At 46.3% G+C, this 20,487-nt stretch overlaps 1 protein-coding gene across 1 annotated transcript in view; it reads right to left on the bottom strand.

The window, feature by feature from the left end:
* The window catches only part of ADAMTS9 (ADAM metallopeptidase with thrombospondin type 1 motif 9), a 1,221,593-nt gene that overhangs the window by 1,010,428 nt on the left and 190,678 nt on the right, over nt 1-20,487 (bottom strand). Inside the window, exons 8-11 of the mRNA XM_069643707.1 lie at nt 15,645-15,750; nt 13,218-13,364; nt 7,416-7,557; nt 7,090-7,197 (exon numbers count right to left, since the gene is read on the bottom strand). Of these exons, the coding sequence (XP_069499808.1) occupies nt 7,090-7,197; nt 7,416-7,557; nt 13,218-13,364; nt 15,645-15,750 (503 nt within the window). The remainder of the gene's footprint in view (nt 1-7,089; nt 7,198-7,415; nt 7,558-13,217; nt 13,365-15,644; nt 15,751-20,487) is intronic.

Genomic DNA, 20,487 nt, shown 5'->3' with positions numbered 1-20,487 from the left:
GCCAACAGCTTGATGGATGGGGACGTTGACAAGTCCAGAAGGTCCGGGAACCAGATCTGCCTCGGCCACGCCGGTGCGACGAGGGTCATCCTGCACCGGGACCTCTTGAGCTGGTTGATGAGTCGAAGCAGCAACGGCAACGGAGGGAACGCATACAGGTATAGGCCGTCCCAGGGGAACGAGAACGCATCGCCCATGCTTCTCGGCTGGGGAAACGTGCTGGCGAACTTCTGGCACTTTGAGTTCGTCGCTGTTGCGAACAGGTCGATTTGGGGTTTGCCCCATCGTCGGAAGAGTTGATCCACCTGATCCTGGCGCAGCTCCCACTCGTGACACGCGCGCAGCTCCCTGCTGAGCGAGTCGGCGATGGTGTTTCTCTCTCCTGCCAGGTGGAAGGGAGCCAGGAACATCCCCTGGGCGACCGCCCAGTGCCACAGATCCTGTGCCTCCTTGGATAGGGCTGGGGATCTGGTACCTCCCTGCTTCCGTATGTAAAACATTGTCGTGGTGTTGTCCGTGAAGATCCGCACCACCTTGCCCTTGAGCGACGGGAGGAGCGATTTGAGAGCCCAGAACACGGCTCGGAGTTCCAGGATGTTGATGTGCAGGAGCTTCTCCTCCGGGAGCCAGAGGCCTCTTGCGTGCGTCCGTCGTCACCGTCTCCTGATACGCCGGCGTCTGAAAGTCCTTGCCCGCCGGGAGGTGCGCTCGAACGCCCCACCACTGAATCGTCTGATGGAACACCTCGTTGAGGGAGACCCTGTCTTCGAAGGTGCCCGTCGCCTGCATCCAACGGGCGTCGAGAAATTCTTGAAGAGGGCGCATCCGTAGTCTGCAAAGGCGCACCAGGTAGATGCAAGAGGACATCATCCCCAGGAGGGACTTGATGGACCTCACCTTGGCCACGTCCGTGGCTAGAAGGCGCTGCACCTTGCCCAGAATGGTCTTCGTCCGTGCTTCCGACGGTGCCGCCAGGCGCCTCACTGTATCAAGCTTTGCTCCCAGAAACAGGGCCACCTGCGACGGCACCAGGTGGGACTTTGGGTAATTTATGGCGAATCCCAGGTTTGTGAGTAGCTGGACGGTCCTCGCAGTGTGTTCGACGGCGAGTTTCCTCGTCCTTGAGCGGATGAGCCAGTCGTCCAGGTAGGGGTAGACGTGAATCCCCTGCAGACGCAGCCGTGCCGCCACAGGTGCCAGGCACTTGGTAAAGACCCTGGGGGCCGACTTCAATCCGAACAGCAGTGCTCTGAATTGGTAGTGGCGTCCCTGGACGACGAACCTGAGGAACTTTCGGTGACTTCTGAGGATGGGAACGTGGAAGTATGCATCCTCCAGGTCCAGCGACGATAGGAAGTCACCTTCCTCCAGCTGTCCCAGCACTTGCTGGAGGGTGACCATCCTGAACTTTTGTGACCTGATGTATTTGTTCAAACGACGAAGGTCCAGGATGGGGCGCCAGCCGCCCGTCTTCTTCCTGACGAGGAAGTACCTTGAGTACACCCCGGAGCCCCGGAGCCTCTTCGGGACGGGCTCGATGGCGCCTTTCCTGAGCATCGCCCGTACTTCCAACAGCAGTTGCGGGACGTGATTTTCCTTCTTGGCCACAGGTGGAATGTGAGGGCACTTCTTCAGGAATTCGATAGAGTGTCCTCTTGTCAGGGTATCCAGCACCCAACGATCGGTGGAGATGGACTTCCACACGCCGACGAACTTCGTCAGCCGGCCTCCCACCGGGGTGCTTCGGTGGGGGCCCGAGGCCACGGCTGGTTCAGTCCTGCTTGGAGGTGGTGGCCTTGCCGCCCTGTCCACCTTGCCGACGGCGGCGAGGTGCTCCCTGCTTGCCGCGACCCCTGTAGGCCTCCTGAGACGAAGAGCGTGCCGCCTGGCGGTAGGACGACGAGCCACCGCTGGATCCCTTGGAGGCCCCCTGTCTGCCTCCGGAGCTCCGAAAGGGCTGTCGTTGCTGAAGGGCTCCTAGAGCGCGGGCTGTCTCCGTGTCCGTTTTTATGGCTTGGAGGGATTCGTCCACCGCCTTCCCGAACAAGTTGCTGCCGTTGAACGGCATGTCCAACACCCTGGTCTGGACGTCCTGACGGAAGTCGGTCGCCCGGAGCCAACCCCGTCGTCGTAGGCAAACTCTGTTGCCCAGCTGGCGGAACCCGGTATCGGCAATATCGGTTGCCACCGTTATGGCGTGGTCCGACGCCACCTCGCCTTCTTAAAGTATTTCCAGGGCCTCGGACCTCTTGTCGTCCGGTAGGAAGTCCAACATGGGGGCCAGTTTAAACCAGAGCTCCCTGTCGTAACAGGCCACGATCGCCAGGGCGTTGGCCGCTTTGATCGTCGTCGCCGCCGACGAAATGACCCGTCGCCCCATGGTGTCCAACTTCTTTCCCTCACCGTCCGGAGGGGAATTCGACGTTGAGGCTCCTGACCCCGTCGCTTTCTTCTTCGCCGCCGCCGAGATGACCGAGTCTGGCGTTGGCTGGGACCTGAGGCACAGGGGAGCGGTCTCGGGGACCCGGTACTTCTTCTCGTACCGGTCCCGTTTGGCTGGTGCCGTGGAGGGGTTCTTGAGTACCGACAGGCCCTCCTCCCAGATGTCATCGATTAGAGGCACCGCGATGACAGTCTTCCTCTTGGCCTCCCGGCGCTGATAGAGGAAACCTTCCTTTTTCTGCTCCTCCGGGCAGAGCTGGAACAATTCGGACGCCCTGGCGATCATGGCGTGGAATGAGCCAATCTCGTCGGGCGGGGATACCCGTGCGACGGGAGACGGGAGACCTGTTCTGTCGTCATCGCCGTCGCCCTCAGAACCCGTCGTCGAGCCCACCGCACCGTCATCTCCCGACTCGTGGGAGGATGAGGATGGAACTGCAGGCCTCACGGGGGCGAGCAGAGGAGAGGGTTGGGTCCTCCGTCGTTTGTTCTGAGGACTTCCCGACGGGCAAGGTTGCGGGTCCTCTGGCCTGGGCCGTGGTAATCTCGTCCTTATCTCAGAGCATAAGGACTGGATCGCAGACAAAATGGCACCGAGCTATCCTGAGGCCTAGGCTCCGGCTGCGCCGGAAGGGAAGGCTGCTCTTCCTCGCCATCGTCGTATTCCTCGGTTATCTCCCGAGGATCTTCCTTGCGGGACCGAACCTTCTCGAATTGTACTTCGAGATTCCTCGTGACCTCGGTCAGTTCCTCCTCCGAGGCTGACTCCAAGCTCGAGGAGGCTGCCGTGCCCCCCCCCTTGTTCCATCATGGTGGCCATGACGATGGGCTGAAAAGAGGATTCCCTCCTTGGCGGCAGGGAAACTCTAGTCCCGGAGGCAGTCTCCGCTGGCGGGGTCTCTGCCGGCTTGGCCAGAGTCGCCGCGATCGCCTCGATAGAGGCCTTTGCCTGCTGGGTAGGGGCCTTCACCACCTTAGGTGCGTCCTGGGTCTTTTCCTTAGGGGGAGGGGCGACGCCTCGCTCCCCTTCTCCCGAGATCGGACGGGGTTTCTCCCGAAGCTTACCCGGGGTCTCAGACTTCCTCTTCCCCGAACCGGAGCGCTGGCTCGTGGTTGACGGTGCCGGGGAAGGTGAGCCCTGCCTGGCGACCGAAGAGCCCGACCTTTTGGCGCTCCCGGAGCCAGCGGACTTGCAGCGCTTGGCCTGGTGTTGGGCCCCCGTCGCCGGGGCACCCGCACAGGACTTAGAAGCCCGCTCGGACCCTTTCTTCTTCTTCTCACCCATTGAGCCTTTCTCCAACCAGCTGGCGAGACGAGATTGACGGTCCCTCATGGTCCGCTCTGACAAGTTCTTGCAGAACTGGCAGTCCTTCTCTACACGAGTCTTGTCCCCATGAAGACAGTAGAGGCATCGCGAATGTTCGTCCTCCTTAAACACATTCTGCAGCCCGCATCCAGGGCAGCTGCGAAACAGCTTGGGTCCGGGTGACGAACTCGCGTCCTGGGCCATCTCGAAGTAGGCCGCGAATCTTCTGGAATCCTCCTAGAGGTTGGTTCGACGAAATCTTCACCCTTGAGGGGCATAGGAAAATCCCGCAACGGGTACCCGTTAACGGGAGTAGAAACGGTGGAGCTTGAGGCTCGATTAACTGAAAAAATGTGAAAGTTCACCTGAAAAAGCGCGAAACACGCAGTAAAAGCTTGAGAGCTAAGCACGAGGACTCCAACACTTGAACGTGCGGTAAAAATCTGAAGATGGCTGCCAGAGGCGGGGCTTAGGGAGATGGCAGTCATTGGCTGTGGTCAGTATGACGCAGAGATCAGTGATTGGTTACTACTACGAAAGACAGATCAGAAACGAAACTGATACTGATTTTTTCTTTACCGAGGATTCCCAGCCTGACGACGGGGAATATTCATGAGCATGTGAATCCATGCCATACCCCATGCTGGAGAAAGAGAGGTTCAATTGTGTGCGGCATCGTCGCAGGCAAATGTGGTGCTGGAAATACCTAAAGTTCCCAAGCTTGTCCAAAAAAAACATCAGGGAACTGTTGCATTATCTTAATACCGTCTTCAAGAACCTTGACTTCAAGCTGTTTAATTCCCCAGTTTATCCAGTTTGACTTGTAGGTCCTCTTGGTTTCTTCACCATAGGAAAGTTGCTCTCTTCTTGGTCACAGAGTAGTATCCAATATCATGAACACTCGGATATTAACTCAAAAATGATATCGCCTTTCTTGGCTGAAAATGCTACAGAACCCACGTGCTTATATTGATTTACACAACTGCAGTAAATGTAGACAAGTACATAACGTTTGGACAGCAAAGAAATGTCGCAAAGACAGTGACTGAAAATGGAGTAGGGAATTAACCAGAGACAGGCAAACTGAAATGTTAAAGTAAAGAGGAAAGTTGGGTTTGCAAAGCATACTTTGCCCTCTGCATACGCATGAAAGCAAAGAGGTGCGAATCCAAAATCTAGTGTTGTAATTTAGAAGACTAGAACTGTCAAATATATGCTTCACAAAAAAACAGACAGCAAACAAAATACTTCAAATTATCCACTCTACTGCTCATGTTATCAACGGTCAAGCCAAACTATGCCTGTTTGAGATGTCTTGGTAACATGCTGCAAGAATTGCCAATGCCTTTTATATTTCCCCAGGGATTGCCAACACTTGGTCTGGCTTTACCATTGTGCATGCACTACTATTCACTTAATAGGGAGAATCGGCATGCAGGGTTGAGAGCAGCCCTGGAGAGGCCTCGCACATATCCTACCTCGAGAGGCTGTGTAGCTTTGAGCACCGCTGTGTGTTGCTCTCCTCCATGCGAGGGACATGATCTCATTTGGATTATCGTACACCGGAAGCAGACTGATAAACCTTTGCCCGTTCAGGAACTGATGGTACATGAACCAGATGGCTGCACAAATGCGGTCACCTTCATGGTGCTCAGTGCCGCGCTGCCCGAGCAAACTCGTGGGCAGCATCATTGTACCCTTCCTGCCAGGAGATGCTGTGCCCTCCAGATCTTCGAGGCAGTATATTAAATACAGTCCTGACGCAGTGTAACAACTCACTAGGGGCCCAATCCAGTCTGGTATACAGCAATATAGTTCACTCCTGCCTAGACTCATGTGTAGCACAGGCCCTCACCTTGTCTTACTGGGAGCCTCCGTCACCATGTCAGTAACAAACTGCACCTCACCTGACTGTATCCTGCTTCTCTCGCACTGTGCTGCTGACTCAGCGCTCTACCTTGCAGGATGCGGCTTTCCCAGCCGGCACGGCGCTAACTTTACCGACAGACTTAATATTTCATCTATGAACTGCATATCTCTTTACACCCTCCATGTTCATTCCTTGCTCCGTAATCTGACTCCACCAGCAACCCCATACCATGAGGCGTGGCTTTGCCAGATTGTGCATCAACTCCTATTTGTCTCTTGCTTACCTGTACACCTGAAGTATTCCCGTACCATGAGGCGTGGCTTTGCCAGATTGCGCACCAATACCTATTTGTCTTTTGCTTACCTGTACACCTGAAGTATTCCCGTACCATGAGGCATGGCTTTGCCAGTTTGTGCATAAACTCCGATTTGTCTCTTGCTTACTGGTACACCTGAAGTAGCCACCCGCATCATGAGGCATGGCTATGCCAGATTGCGCACCAATACCTATTTTGTCTCTTGCTTACCAGTACACCTGAAGTAGCCACCCGCATCATGCGGCGTAGCTCTGCCAGAGTATGCTTTCAAGATCCACCTGTACAGTGTAACCTCAAGCGTGGTCTTTCACATTTAGAATGTTCACTTCGCACTTACAGTAACTAGAGCCTAGATGGCCGAGGACTTTGTTTGCTGCTATAAATGTAAAAATAAAATAAATAGAATAAAATAGCAGGACATTTGACAGCCATTTGAAGCATGCTCTAATATAGAGCCACTTGACAACGGCAACGCAGAACTATGAAATATTTTGAGGATGAATTCCTTTACTTTCATATGTATTGTTGTGTTACGGTGTGGTGATAGCGTTTGGCCTCATTTGTTTTTTCTGGAACAGACAGAAAGAGTAGAGTAAGAGAGTAGAGTAAGAGAGTATAGTAAAAGAGTAAAACGACTTTTTATGTCAATGAAAATTTAATTTGAAGTTCAAGTCACAATTGCCACAATGACGTAACACTTCTCAAATCACAAAAGTCCATACTGTGGAAGTATTATTGATTAAAGTTTTTCTGTGTGCTGAAATTGTTAGGCGCGGAGCCAATCTGCCGAGTGCCACCACCATGCCTTTCTGGGTTTCAGGCCACATACCCTCGCCGCACAACAAAAGGCAGGATGTTTACTTTCAAAACTACAAATTACCGAACACATGATCTACAGAAGTAATGAGCACTGCAGGAAAATCCCTCTCATCAGGTTTACAGAAGGCTGTCATTTCTGCATAGTAATTTTAACTTTTGCACGTGTAGAATGCATTTCAAAGGCCAAACAATGACAATAACAAATTAGTAGGTTTAAATCTCGCACGGTGAAGTCCATGTAATTTGACAAAGAAATGTGGACTTGTTTTTACAAGTCCTTTCGTTTTGTGAATATTTTAGAATACAGAAGGCACTGTTGTGTGGTACGTTACTGACCTTTCCAGGTTCGCATTCAGTCCCATCGGCCCAAGGTGTGTGTTGGGTGCGGCATCCTTTGTGAGCACCTTCTGTGTTAACACACCAGAGTCGCCTACACTGCATCTGCTACATTTTGTGAAATAATGGGAATATGAGTTTCACTAAATGTTCAACGGAACACAAACATTGTGCAAGTACTTAATAATGGATTTTTATATCGGTTTACAAAAAGCATAACACTTTGACATTTAATACTGAGCAGATATCAATGTCTACTTTAATAAGCGTGCAAGCCGGAAGTTATTTGAAAGCACGAGAATGAAAGCACTATTAACAGTACTAACCATTATTGGGCACATCTGAGATCCTGGTCCAAATATTAACTCACATTGTTTGTTAACATTGTACATTAGACCTGGAAGTTGTTGAGGCAAAGTATAACTTCTTGATACCGGCTCATCAAGTAAACATTCCCCATAGCCAGTGCTAGACAAAAAAGAAAAGCAGAGTACAAACACATGTGAACATACATATTCCACCAGTGTCCCAAGTTGAATGTTTGTAGAACTTTCATAGTGGCGTTTTTCCACATTAATCGAAAAACGTTTTTAGAGTTAATGTATTCACCGTGATGCATATTTTACTTGCATACAATTCATCACTTGTCGGTTAACCTCACACAAGTATAGGTAGAGCTATCAATGGAACACATTTACAGTAGGTTCTCAAACTAGACTTATGTTTCTCAGTGTGGAAATAAGAAATCTAAAAAGCATTATTAGCAGTTGATTTTCTGCTATGGATATTTTGATTCCATAGTATAACATCTTCTTGAATGAGATGCAAAGAGAAGCACTTTTTGTAAGAAACAACAAATGCTTATCCCAGACTTATTTCACAGCAATAAAACAACGTTTAGGCGGAATCAAACTAAATGTAGGCACTTTTCCAGATGAGTTTAACTTTTAGAGGACCACCTTGGACGACGATACGCTCCAGACATTACAGTGAAAACGTACCTTTAACCATTCTACTGTTATAACACACTAGCTTTCAGATTCAACTTTCCACCCATCCTGCTTTGAAAACTCTGCTCTTAAAACACCGGGCATTATAAGTGGGGTCTCGGAGTTTGGAAAATAAATCCTCCTACTTGCACTTCAAAAAGGACAAACAGACCAAGACAATAGCATGAACGTGTCTTTACCAGTTCTTACACTGTAATGACAAGCATTACAAGGAAAAATGGAAAACAAAATCACACCCTGACAGCAAGGGAAGAGGTGTTTGTCAGAAATGTTAACTGTGGCCATACCACTAGAGTAGGGGGTAGTGGAATGGCCATTATGGTGTGCAGCTAGAATTCATATTCAATGTTTAAGGAAGAACGGCTAGTCAGGTAAACGTTTGGAAATGTTTTCAAAGGACACTTGGGATGGTCTCACAAACGAATACTGGCTGGTTCAATTGATCCTATCAAGTTTAGAGTTCTGAACATTATCTGTAAACACAGAAAGGCTTCAGATCCGAAGTACACCTGCAAGTATCATTTGATCCACAAGGAATGACTTGAAATCGAGTATTGGCATCATAGAAGTAACATTTTATAGCAGGGCTATTGGGTCGCGGTTGAGAGCATTTTTCAAAACCTATGCTGCTGAGGGGTTCTGAGAAACCAACATAGAAATCCAAAAAGATTTGCACTTCAGTCCAACCAAACTCTCAAATGGTAGAATGGCTGATCATCAAGGCTTATTACTCTGGAGGAGGTATGCTTGTTGTGAGGCACAGCTAACAGCATATATTGATAAGTATCAGAGGCCCACACAGGTAAGAACAAACATACTATATTTATAAAACAATACATTTCGGTGAGTTAGACACACTGCCAAGGTAAGTAAAGAACTATAAAAAGGTACATATTTTTATTAGGGTATTCATTGAGCGTGGCCATAGCTAATGGAAGCAATCAGAGGGGCATGAACCCAGTGAGGCAGGCAGAGAAACAAAGGGGTGGACAGCTAATAACAGGGGGCAGGGAGGGCAGACAGTTTGGCGGAAAGGGATCTACAGGAAACTAGGGGAGGAAACAGTAAATAGCAGATCACTCAGTCTTAGGGAGTGTGGACTTGGGTGTTAGGGAGGAGCCATTCCTTGAAGATGAGGGAATAAGCTACTTCCTGCACTGTAGAAGCAACAAGCGGATCTAATGTGAGTCTGTTTGATAACCGCAGCTGGGGTTAAACAGCACCATAGGTTTTAACCCAGCAAAGCATGTACATGTACAGATCCTGGAGAGGAGAAAAATAGAGGTTACACAATCAATCACAAGTCAATAGAATGTTTTAGCCATTTTAAGATTGTTAGAGAGCAATACTCTTACGAGTGTCTGAGATTTCTACATGTGGGTATCCCTGGTCAAGCAAGTGGAGTAATTCCTACACACATTTGCCCATGGCTCAACTGGCTCGACCATAGGAAATGTGGCATGATGGCTTGACACTATTTGAAAGTTAAGTTAATGTTAAGTATAATTTAAGTTGGAAAAGTGTTCAGTCAGTCAGTGCTAAGGAAATTGGAGACTGGCAGTACTTAGTGACAGTTGAAAGTTACATTTAGAGATGCAGCATTGCACCCACTGGTATTCCTATGGTGAGAAAGGCAGTTCAAAAGATATAAGCACGTTCAGCACCCATCCCCTTAAGACAGAGCTCACTGATGGTTTAGCTGCAGAGGGTTCCCAGGGAGTGAGATCAAGATGTGTTCTGACGTTTAGGTCAGGCTTTTGGTGAGACCCGAGCAAAGGGCAAAGATCGCTCAGATTTGTATTCCACGGCACAAAAGGAACCCTCAGGAGCAATAGATGGGCGTAGAGGCCATGGTGACCTCAGACTGGGTAAATCGAGTTCTGGAGCAAGGCAGGTGGACCTCTGACTCCTGCAGACCCATCCTCATGGTGAGAGCTAACAGCAGGAAGTTGGCATAGTCCTACCGATCCGGAAAAGATGCCGGGAGGATTTCGAGCACAAACACTGAAAGCGTCCACGAAGCAGTGCATAGCTTGTCCAGCTTCAGCACAGCGATGTTTGCAGACCAGGGCTTCAGACTGGTTTGGCCCACCAGGACAAGGGAAAAAGGCACTGGGGTCAGGTCTTGCTAGTCGAGCTGAAAGCAGAGGTTCACAACATTTGTTGTAGCAGCAGTCATCCAGTGGGTCTCTGGCAAGTCCTTCTGCGTCAGACGCCTGGGTCCTATGGTCAAATCCTTGTAATGGCTCTATACTCCATCCCTGTATCCCAAATTCAGGCTGGGGAGACACTGGGCCTCCAATAGTAGGGACCTGCAACATTCAAAGAGGTAGAATCTCTCAAATTATAGACAGCTAACTATTCCACTATCTTGCCAACAGTGAACCACAATATGGATGGGATGTGGATTGGCAAGAGACATTCCGAATACCCTATTCCAACTAATTGAAGCAAACAAAGCACAGACTGCGAGTCCTGTGCAGGACCCTCACAAACGTACATCCCCATATATGACATACAGAGAGGACAGGAAGAAGGCCAGAATTCAATATAGCACAACGAAAGGGGCACTAACCATTTTAAGGATATGGTACACAGAAAGGTATCTTATTGTTAAAACATTAAGGTGCACAATAGTTAACCGGTGTAAGGAAAGATTTTTTTATTGTTGCAGCATTCACTCTATAGACGTCGTTGGAACCCCACAGCGGTGTGCCGTTCACCTTTGCTTGCCTTGCTAAGCTGATCTGATTTGGGGGCTCTAATCAGTCCCTATGGTTATCAGTGCAGGAGAAAGCTGTTCTCTATTGTGGAACTTTCTGTTCATTGTATACTGCACCATTCACCTTACACTGAGGTTGGATAGGGAAAAATTGTGTCACTAAAACTTTGTTTTTCGTAACTTGGTTACATCCATGCAAAAGTGTGTGTGTTGATGGGCAGACGTTTTGGCCAAAGGCTGTCCATGATTGGACAGCCAATGCCAGTTTGAATGGCACAGATCCTTAGCATTGGTGGGCTTGCAGATAACTCCTTCAGAAGTGTCCCAGAATCATCCGGTGGTGCTAACCACCGTGGGCTACCTGGCTGCATCAGTCATTATCAAGAGTTCAGGCATAGGACTATGCAGACCTTCGACCTGTGAAACAAGATACCTCACCACTGCATGATCAGCTCTTCAGCATGAAGAGAGGCCTTCAGGACCACTTAATTGTTTCTGCCACGAGTGGCCATCACTGATGTCAGCCTTCACTGTGTCCTGTGGGTCATCGGAGGTAGTTGACAATGTGGTGGTTCTATCTTCATCATGCCAGAGGCATCCAGCTGCCCAGTCCCAGGTACTGTCTTGCAAAAACGCGGTACCGCTGACTAAGCGTACCAAAATCCTGATGCCGAAAGTGACCTCTGCATCGGAGACCTCTGAACTCCTCTCAATGGAACCATGACACAGAGCATGGAGGCCTTGTGGTTTCAGGAGCTGACAAAGAGGTCCCTGAGTGAATCAATCATATGGGGTGAGCAAACATACCTGTTCCTATCCCCCTATCTTCATAGGGTTATCGGTCATAAAGCCCTTATGCTACCTCTCCCTTGCCTGACCATCACTGATGGATTTCTAGTTAAGGATCCTTCCCTGGGCGCCCACTAAGGTGTTTGGATTGGGAGAGAGTATGCTAAGAACTCTTCTTCAATTGCGCTACTACTTGGAAACACTTACAAACTGCCTGTTAGCTTTGCCAATTCTTTTTCAGACTTTTAAAGAGACTCCTAGCCTTCTAAAAAGAACCGCCTTGGGAACTGTGACACTAAGGGCACTAGATCCCCTTTGTTCTAGCTAGGGAAGGACATTTTAAGGTGCAGAACGTTATTTTAAAAGGCTGTGTGTAGTGTTTCTAACTCCTTTGTTCCCTACACAGAGGTTCTCCAATTTTGTTCTTACCTTGTTTTCATTCACTTGCTTCGCTACACCACAGTTCCTTAGATTGTGTTTACTGTTATCATTGACATATAGGCGTATTTAACCACAGACCTGCAATTAATAACACCCACCACCAGTGACAATATAGCATAGTATAACTTGGCTTCATTTAGAATTTTTGAATTCTGAATCCTTTGTATCACGCCAATGACAGAATCAACTGCATTTAAGTGCAGGTGGTAAAAGTAAAGCTCATATACACCAAGATCAACGGGGCTCTGAACTGAACATCAACCACAAAAAGGGCAGTTATTTAAAGACATTGGGCCTCTTTACGAGGTTGGAGGTAGCCGTGGCGCTAATAGCGCCACGGCTACCCCGTTACCGCATACCGGGTTCCATGAATGGGGAATTACCTGGCCATTCCAACCTTGGAAGACCGGGTAATTCCTCATTCAAGGAACCCGGACCCGGTACATCCCCATTCCCATTCGAGCCCCCATAGGGCTTAATGGGAATGGGGACCATGCTAACAACAATGTTGCCCTTAGCGGGACCCGCTAAAGGACCTCGTAATGCGGCAGTAAGGGGTTAACGGCACAGGCACCCTTACCAGCGCCGTTAACCCCTTACCACCTCAGTTGAAATGAGGCCCATTGTTTTTAAAGGCCATCCTGAATCGAGGGAGAAGCGTGATATTCCAAATATCAGCCGGCAGCGAGTTCCATTATCTGGGGCCATAGACAGATAAGCACCTGTCATTAGCGTGCAGGATCACCAATCCCCGAAAATAGCTCATTGTAGAGGGTATGGGTTTGTGTTGCGTAAAGCCTCACTATCATCTATGCAAAGTCTTGTTGTGGTCTTCGTTTCTGTAACTGGCTTGCCCACCGTAGTCTTAGAACAGTAGCACAGCAAGGTACATAACAGTACTATTCATCAGGAATCGAGGCTGGCCTCGCTTGCCTGATATAGGAATAGAGTACCTTCCCCTGTTCTGGAAATCATGTACCAACCAGTAATATGTCAAAACACTTGTGAGGTGGCCTTCCAGCAGGAAGTACTGAAGACCAAGGAGAAGGAGTGTAACCTGCCTAATGTCAGCGAAAGTTTGTCGGGACAAGGAGTAGAACTATGTTCTTGATGGTACTTATTGTGGATGTTAATTACTTGGAAGATAAATAGCTTATCAGACTTACTCTAAAAATTCAGTGAGGTACTTCCTGCTACATTTAGTCCACATCCAAGGGTTGGTGTTGAAGTCCAGTCTTGGCGCCATCACATACTGTTGATGTTTTCCTCCTTCTTCTTTGCACTTATTGCTATCATCATGAGGCATGTTGAATCTGTGATGTGTAAATTAATTACATGTATGTCAATTTAATTGATTTGCTTCATCCATTTTATAATAACTTATTGATTGCCAGTCTCTATAAACAGCATGTATTCTCTGATAGCAATGGGACATTACCAACCAGAGAAATGGCAGTGTTAGTCCATTCATTAATCGTCAGCCTACTCAATTGTACACATACAAAATGAAAAAGTTACATCTAGTTGGACTTATTATTATTTTTATTATTAAAATTCTCTATCAAAATTAAGTAAATGCTTCCTGCTGAGTCATAGTACAAACACAAAAAGTAGCAAAAACATAAATAAGCATTTTGATAATTTATAAGAAAAACGACAATATCATCCTACCGAGATAACTGTTTATGCTGTCAGAGTTGTTCAACACTGATTACCTTTATGCAATATTGCGTGGCCGATTCATAAATGTTCAGGAAACTGGGATATATTTTGCTTAATTAGCAGTTATTGTAAATGTGTGTCATTTCATCAGTCTGTTTTGCCAGCAACAGCTTGTTTCTTATACCTACATAGTTCTGAGGGATCACTCAGTTTGAGATTGGATAGTTCATCTCATTTGTCACACTAAATGACATCTGTCGTACAGCCAGGACAAGGAAAAACTAACCACCTATAACAATAGTAACACTTGATCAGTCTCCTTATCACAACTAAACATCAAAAGGGAGTGCCATACAACTGATCTGCAAATCCTGTATTCCCAGTTTCTTATAAATAATATTTCAGAAAATGAATCGCTGCTGCCTAAACCCAGAAATCAAATATGTTATTGTTGTGGGATTTTTTTCACAGAAAGCCCTTACACACAAATACAAAATCAAAGCAGTGGCAACCACAATTACCACACTTTTTTGCGACTTCATATCAGCATTTAAAACATTGGAGGCCTCCACTGAGTTGGCACAATGTTACTCGAGGAAGCTTTACATCCATAGGATGTATAACCGCGAAACTCAACTCACTTGCTTGTAAGCAACCAATGATAGTCCCTCATCCAGGAACAGATCACCAAACACAGCTGTTGGGAGCATAGACTTCGTACCTCCCAGTTAGTAGTCACAGGCGCACCCTGCAGGCTCATAAGAGAAAGTGTTCAAGGACTGCACAGTACCTAAACCGGGCTGGGCCCAATTCCTCTAATTACCTGAATGTTCATGAGAGAGGATGGTCATCCCAGCTCACAGAACGCCCTGGATATCTCACACTAGACTCCATCATTAAGCACGGATGTTCATGTTACAGCCCTCTTCCATAGGTGCAGAGCGGCTGCATGGCAAATAAATAATACTGTTGCATTCTTTCCCTCCTACCTATCTGGTTACTGTACCTGTTAACTCTGCTTATGAGGCGTCCGGTGGTATAGCTGTTGTCGAGAACTATTGGACGCATGCAGCACACTTATTTACTCTAACAGATGAATGCTGATGTGGGTTGTATTCTTTGCAGTCTTCTACCCTTCCTTTCTTATCTGATGGCAATTGGGTCCAGGTTTAAATTCTGCTCAGTTATTATGGTGTATTTAAGCAGGACAATGACCATTTTTGTTTTAATGCTAGTTGTCCTTAGCAAACCGTGCAGGATATCCTTCTATACTCATCTCAGTAACTCTGAAAAACCCATAATTTCACCATTGAAAACCTCTATAACGCCCCCACCCCCTACGTACCCCTCTAGAAAGCTAGCATCAAGAAGGCCAGCTGCATGTCTATCATTATTCCCTATATAAGTTTTGTTGCTTATTCCTTAAATCCAACAACTAAATTTAGACCAGAAGACCAACAACAGCCCTCCCAGTCATCCCCTAAATTCACATACTATCCCTAAACAAAGATGTGGCACACAAAGTCTTAAGGCTACTGGTTACCGGCTCCTGAACACGTTTTGCTGCACACTTAATCCAGCTCCTAGACGCAATGCTTTAAAAAAGAGCTGTCTACTGCATTGTTCTTAGGTACTGTAGGATGTCAGCACGTTCATACTATGTAAACATTAAGATGATACGGTTTAACAAAATGAATACACCCAAAACGTTCAAATCAATGTAGAACATAAGAATTAATGATAGTCATAGTTTATATTCTTGGGGGTATAATTAACTCTGCAGATGTATACCTTGATGTAACTTTCTTTAAAAAAAAGTATCCTAACAAATTTGCCTACAAGCATACATTGACAATAACATGGATATCTTAATCCATTGATCATAACAACAATTCATACATTATCAGTCAAAATATTTACATGAAACATACACATGGCCAAGTTCATGTGCTATTGTAAAAGCAGTACTTAATCCATTATCTTCAGTAATTGAACAGCTTCTATATGCATCACAAATGGTGCCAAGTTCAGCCAGACCTGGAAAAATGTACAAGTGAAAACATGTTAGAGTGAAGTGGATAAACATTAGAATATGAAATGTCATCTAGCATGATTAGTCAGCACCAGCTTAAAAGCACCATTTATTGCACAAAGGCATAACATATATATTAAATACGAGCATTGGTAAAGATGAACATTTATAGTTACTACATTTCCAAATACATGTCAAGTACATCTTAAAGAAATATCTTTCTTTTTTACGAATGATCCTAATCACCACCTAAAGGAGACATTATTATGCATTGCAGTGATAAACACTGCATCCATTGTATGTCTCAGTTATCAGCTGATGTTACTCTTCTGTGAACTGCATAGGGCTCATAGGTAACCTGAGCCAATCTCAGAGGTGGTACAGGTGCTTAGTAGATGGGCTTGTTCAAAGTACTTCATGTTGTTTACAATACAAGAGGGAAATATGCAGGGGTACTCAGCTATTCTGATGGGCCTCTGGGATGGCCTAGGATCTTGGGAGGGTGTGGGAGCATGTGCAAGATTAGTATTTACAACGAATACAAAGGGGGATCATTCAAGTTGGTCACTGCCATGGCAGATTCTGATTTTCTTAAAGGTACACATTTCTCCTGTTGATATGGGATGTACGTTACGGACCTGATTTAGTATAGTGAATGAAGCAATCACTGCGTTTATGGGGGCGTACAAGGCCGGTAACAGCCCACCAGCATGAGCCTAAATATGCCTGAGCGGAGCAAAGGTCCCAGCAAAGGCTCCTGAAGCGAGGATGATGGGTATTCAAGCGGGGTTCATCTGGGGTTAGAATAGTTTTGTTTATTTTTTTTGTGTATTTCGCAAGGCTAATGACCATAAAGAAAACAAGATGGCAGCCGCCACAGTAAATAGAAAAATGACCTCGTCCCTTTTTCGTTTGTATTGCAGCCGCAGGCTGGCAGATGCCTGAGACTGGAGCACAAAGTTCCAGTTAAGCAGGTAAGTAGGGAGGGAAGGGGTGGCAGAAGGATGTGGGATGTCTTAGAGTGGTAGTGGGGGGTGGGTGGGCATGGTGAGGCACCATGCTGCCTTCCAACAATGAAGATGGCGGCACCCGGGGGAGGTTCTTGGGAGGCTAGAAAATGTGGCCGGTTCACTGTGTGCTCTCGCCCGCATTTCCAGCCACCTGATTGGCTGAGCGTCATTCCATGGGTGTGAATAGTTAATTAACAATTAATTTAAGATTGAACTTTCATTTATGGGAAACTAAGGGCCTGAATTGAAATGAGTACCTGTCTGTGTATCTTCATGATAGCAAATTACACAGCAAACTAACAGAAACCCACTGAAGTCAATTCTACTTCACTTGCTCAAATGGCATTGCTTTGGTATAATTACATCCTGCAAAACGAATTTGCTGTGAGCAGGAGTCTATGTAAAACAAAAATATATTTCATCAAAGAAGCTCAAGGTTTCTAGAAAGCAATAGTGGATCAATGCACTAACAAAGCAGATCAGAAAACTGAAACACTTCTCATACTTAAAATGTAAAGAGGAGAATGAAAATACAGATATGAACAAAGTGAAATTGATAACACAATCACTAACTGACAGCCATGCGTTAGATATATTACTTTAAAAGACAAGGGGCAACATATTTATGCCAAACCAAAAATCACAAGCATGAATTATTCGCAATACTCTGTTTCCCAGTCATACGATCCAGATTGAGGAACCCATGATCACCCAACAAGCCTATCAGTATTCTTTTTTTTTTTTATAATTCTGTTTATTGATTTTGAACAACACAACATAGAAAAACAAACATGGATCATCGGCATACATAGGATAAAGGCAGCATAGCATTAATAACAGTTAGAAGAGGCCCATAAGGCCGAGGACCGTAAGACAATAACAAAACAAGGCAGGTAACCAAAGCTAACAGTGGTATAGGTCCATCTCCACCAGCGGATCTCAGTGAGCATCTAGCCATTTACCCCATATTTTTTCAAATTTACGGGGACAGCCCCGTGCATTATAAATCCGGCGCTCTGAAGCTGCGCACCTGTTCAGCTCGTTACTCCAACGGTTCAGGCACAGTGGGTCGGCAAATCCCCAGTTAGCTGCAATAAGTCTTTTGCCTGCCCCCAACGTAATTGCCAGAACCATTTTCTCATATTTTGATAAGTCTACTTCACCCCAGATGCCTAAGAGTACCATTTTGGGATCCCTGGGGATTGGTGTCGCAGAGATTGTACTAATACAGTCCTCCCAGAAGGCCTGTAACACCCGACAGTCCCATATCATATGGTATAAGGTGGCAGGTTCATTTTTGCATCGAATGCATGTCCCGTCTTTTAGTCCACTCCATCTGGCCATTACAGCACGTGAGCGATATGAGCGGTGGAGGATTCTCAACTGTATTAGCCTAAGCTTGGATTCTATACCAATTTCTCTAGGAGACATTAATGCATCATCCCAATCTTCAGGTTCAAGGTGACCTACGTCCCTTTCCCACTTTGCTTTGAGCCCATCTAGCTGCGTAGCCCCGAAGGAGTTAAGGGCCTGGTAAAGAGTGGAGGTGACCTAGAGGAGATGTGTTGCGGGAGGATATTGGTCTCGATGGGGGAGCAGGGGGGTATGATTGTCGTGTCAGGGAATTGGGTGCGGATAGCGTGGGCTAGTTGCGCGTGCCGAAACCGGTCAATGGGTGCCAGGTCGAATTGTTCTCGGATGGTCTCAAAGCCCAGGAGGCGACCCCCTTGTATCACCTGTGCTAGTGTGTGTATTCCTTTTGCATGCCAGTGACCAAAGGAGCCCATTCTCACTATTTCCGGGAGGAGCGCATTGTGCCATATGGGTTGTGATACCGTTGGCTGTCCTTTCCAGCCGATTAGTTTGTGTGCGTCTCGCCAGGCGCGACGTATATGGTGGGTCATTTTGGGCAGCGTCGGGAGTTGGTCATGGGTGGCGTACAGGATTTGCAGCTGTGTTAACGGGGCCATGATCTCCAGTTCGATACGGATGTGTGGCAATGTGGGGACCCACGTGCATCCAGTCGTTTACCACTCCTATCTGTGTCGCCAGGTAATAGGTGCGTATGCAGGGTAAACCGATGCTTCCCTCCCATACTGATCTCTGGAGCGTATCAAGGGCGATCCGGGATTGTTTCCCGCCCCATAGCAGTGTGCGTAGGTACTTGTCAATGAGTGCGAAGGTTTCTCGGGGGATGAGGAATGGGGCCTTCTGAAGAACATACAACAGCCTGGGGAGGGTCCTCATTTTGAATAGCGCGGCTCTACCCATTAGCGATAGGGGAAGTGATTGCCAATGGGGGGGTGTCTCTGGTGAACCGCTCAATTACTGGTTGTAGATTAAGTCGGGGATACTCCTCGAGCGTCGGATCTAGCCTTATACCCAGGTATTTAAATTCCTTAATAGAGACATGGTATGGGCAGATCTCCGGGATTGCAGACTCGCCCCCCTGAATCGGGAAGAATATGGTTTTGGCCTCATTGTTCAACTTATGCGCATACACTAAACAAAATATGGAATTATATGATTATGCCTTTCATAAACCACCAACACATGCTGCACAACATATGCGTTATCACTTGTGTTTGAAACTAACACGTTAGCGCTATAGGGAATAAGGATGCTCAACCTGGCCTTGCTACAGAGACACAAAATAGGGTCAATATTGGAGAACTGAAGTTCATCAAAATAGGCTATGACTTAAAGCAGGAGAAAAATTGCAACAGAGACTTAACATGATGCTACTAAGAGTCACAATGCATTTGTAACATTTGAGCGACAGTCAGTGAACTCAATACTGATAATGATATTTCATCCAAAAAATATAAATTATTTATCATTAGCTATGTTTATAAATACCTTTGATAATATTTTTGGACTCATTAATGTAGTTTTCAATATTGGTGCCCCATTGTAATATGATGTTTATACTCTCGCCTAGGGTATGTAAGTCACCTTTTGCCAGGACACATAGTTTAAGGCATTTTATCATTTTGCTCAAGCAGGTTTACCCATCATTACCCGTGACACAGGTTTTGGACCTTGCTGAAGTGACCTTTTCTATTTCCATTAATACAAGGAGAGTTGGTCGTCGTTATCCATTATACGGATGTTGGTATATAGGAGACAGAGGCTCACCCTGTGAAACCTACCCATATTCTAATCTAAACCTTATTAATGCTTGTATTTACAGTTATCATACTGAAGCCAATGTAAAATGCTTTCAAACCGTACATATCGAACAAACCAAATAATATGTATGTCACTGAATAGTTAAAAGAATTACCAACTTGACTGTCAACAACAGCAGTATCAGTAATATAATGTGCATTGCCTTTTCTTGTCTATTAGTTTGTGCAGTAATAGAAGTATTCTTCATAACACACATGATACAAATAGCACAGCATCGTATATCAACATGGATTTCCGCTTGAAAAAAGGATAGAATAGGTGCAAAGGACATGACAGCGTGTATTATTTGCATTATGCCTTAAAAAGATAAACTCATGAACTAATGATGCAGAAATTACAATAGACACTCACAAAATACAGACTGAGAATTATAAGTATAGATGTTTTGTTTATACTTAAATAAATAACCTATCATATCATAATATGTTTCTTTTTCTAACAAAATCAGGTTTAGTCTGAGACAACTCTAGCTATAAAAGTAGGATGACAAAAGACACCAGCCAAAGTCGCTGAGTCTCTTCCTCTGCAGCCACCCTCTAA

This window comes from Ambystoma mexicanum, chromosome 2p, assembly GCF_040938575.1.
Source record: "Ambystoma mexicanum isolate Mex_15411 chromosome 2p, UKY_AmexF1_1, whole genome shotgun sequence".
Lineage (NCBI taxonomy): Eukaryota > Metazoa > Chordata > Amphibia > Caudata > Ambystomatidae > Ambystoma > Ambystoma mexicanum.
Note: the sequence above shows the minus strand (reverse complement) of the source record. Positions and strands in the feature narration are given on the sequence as shown.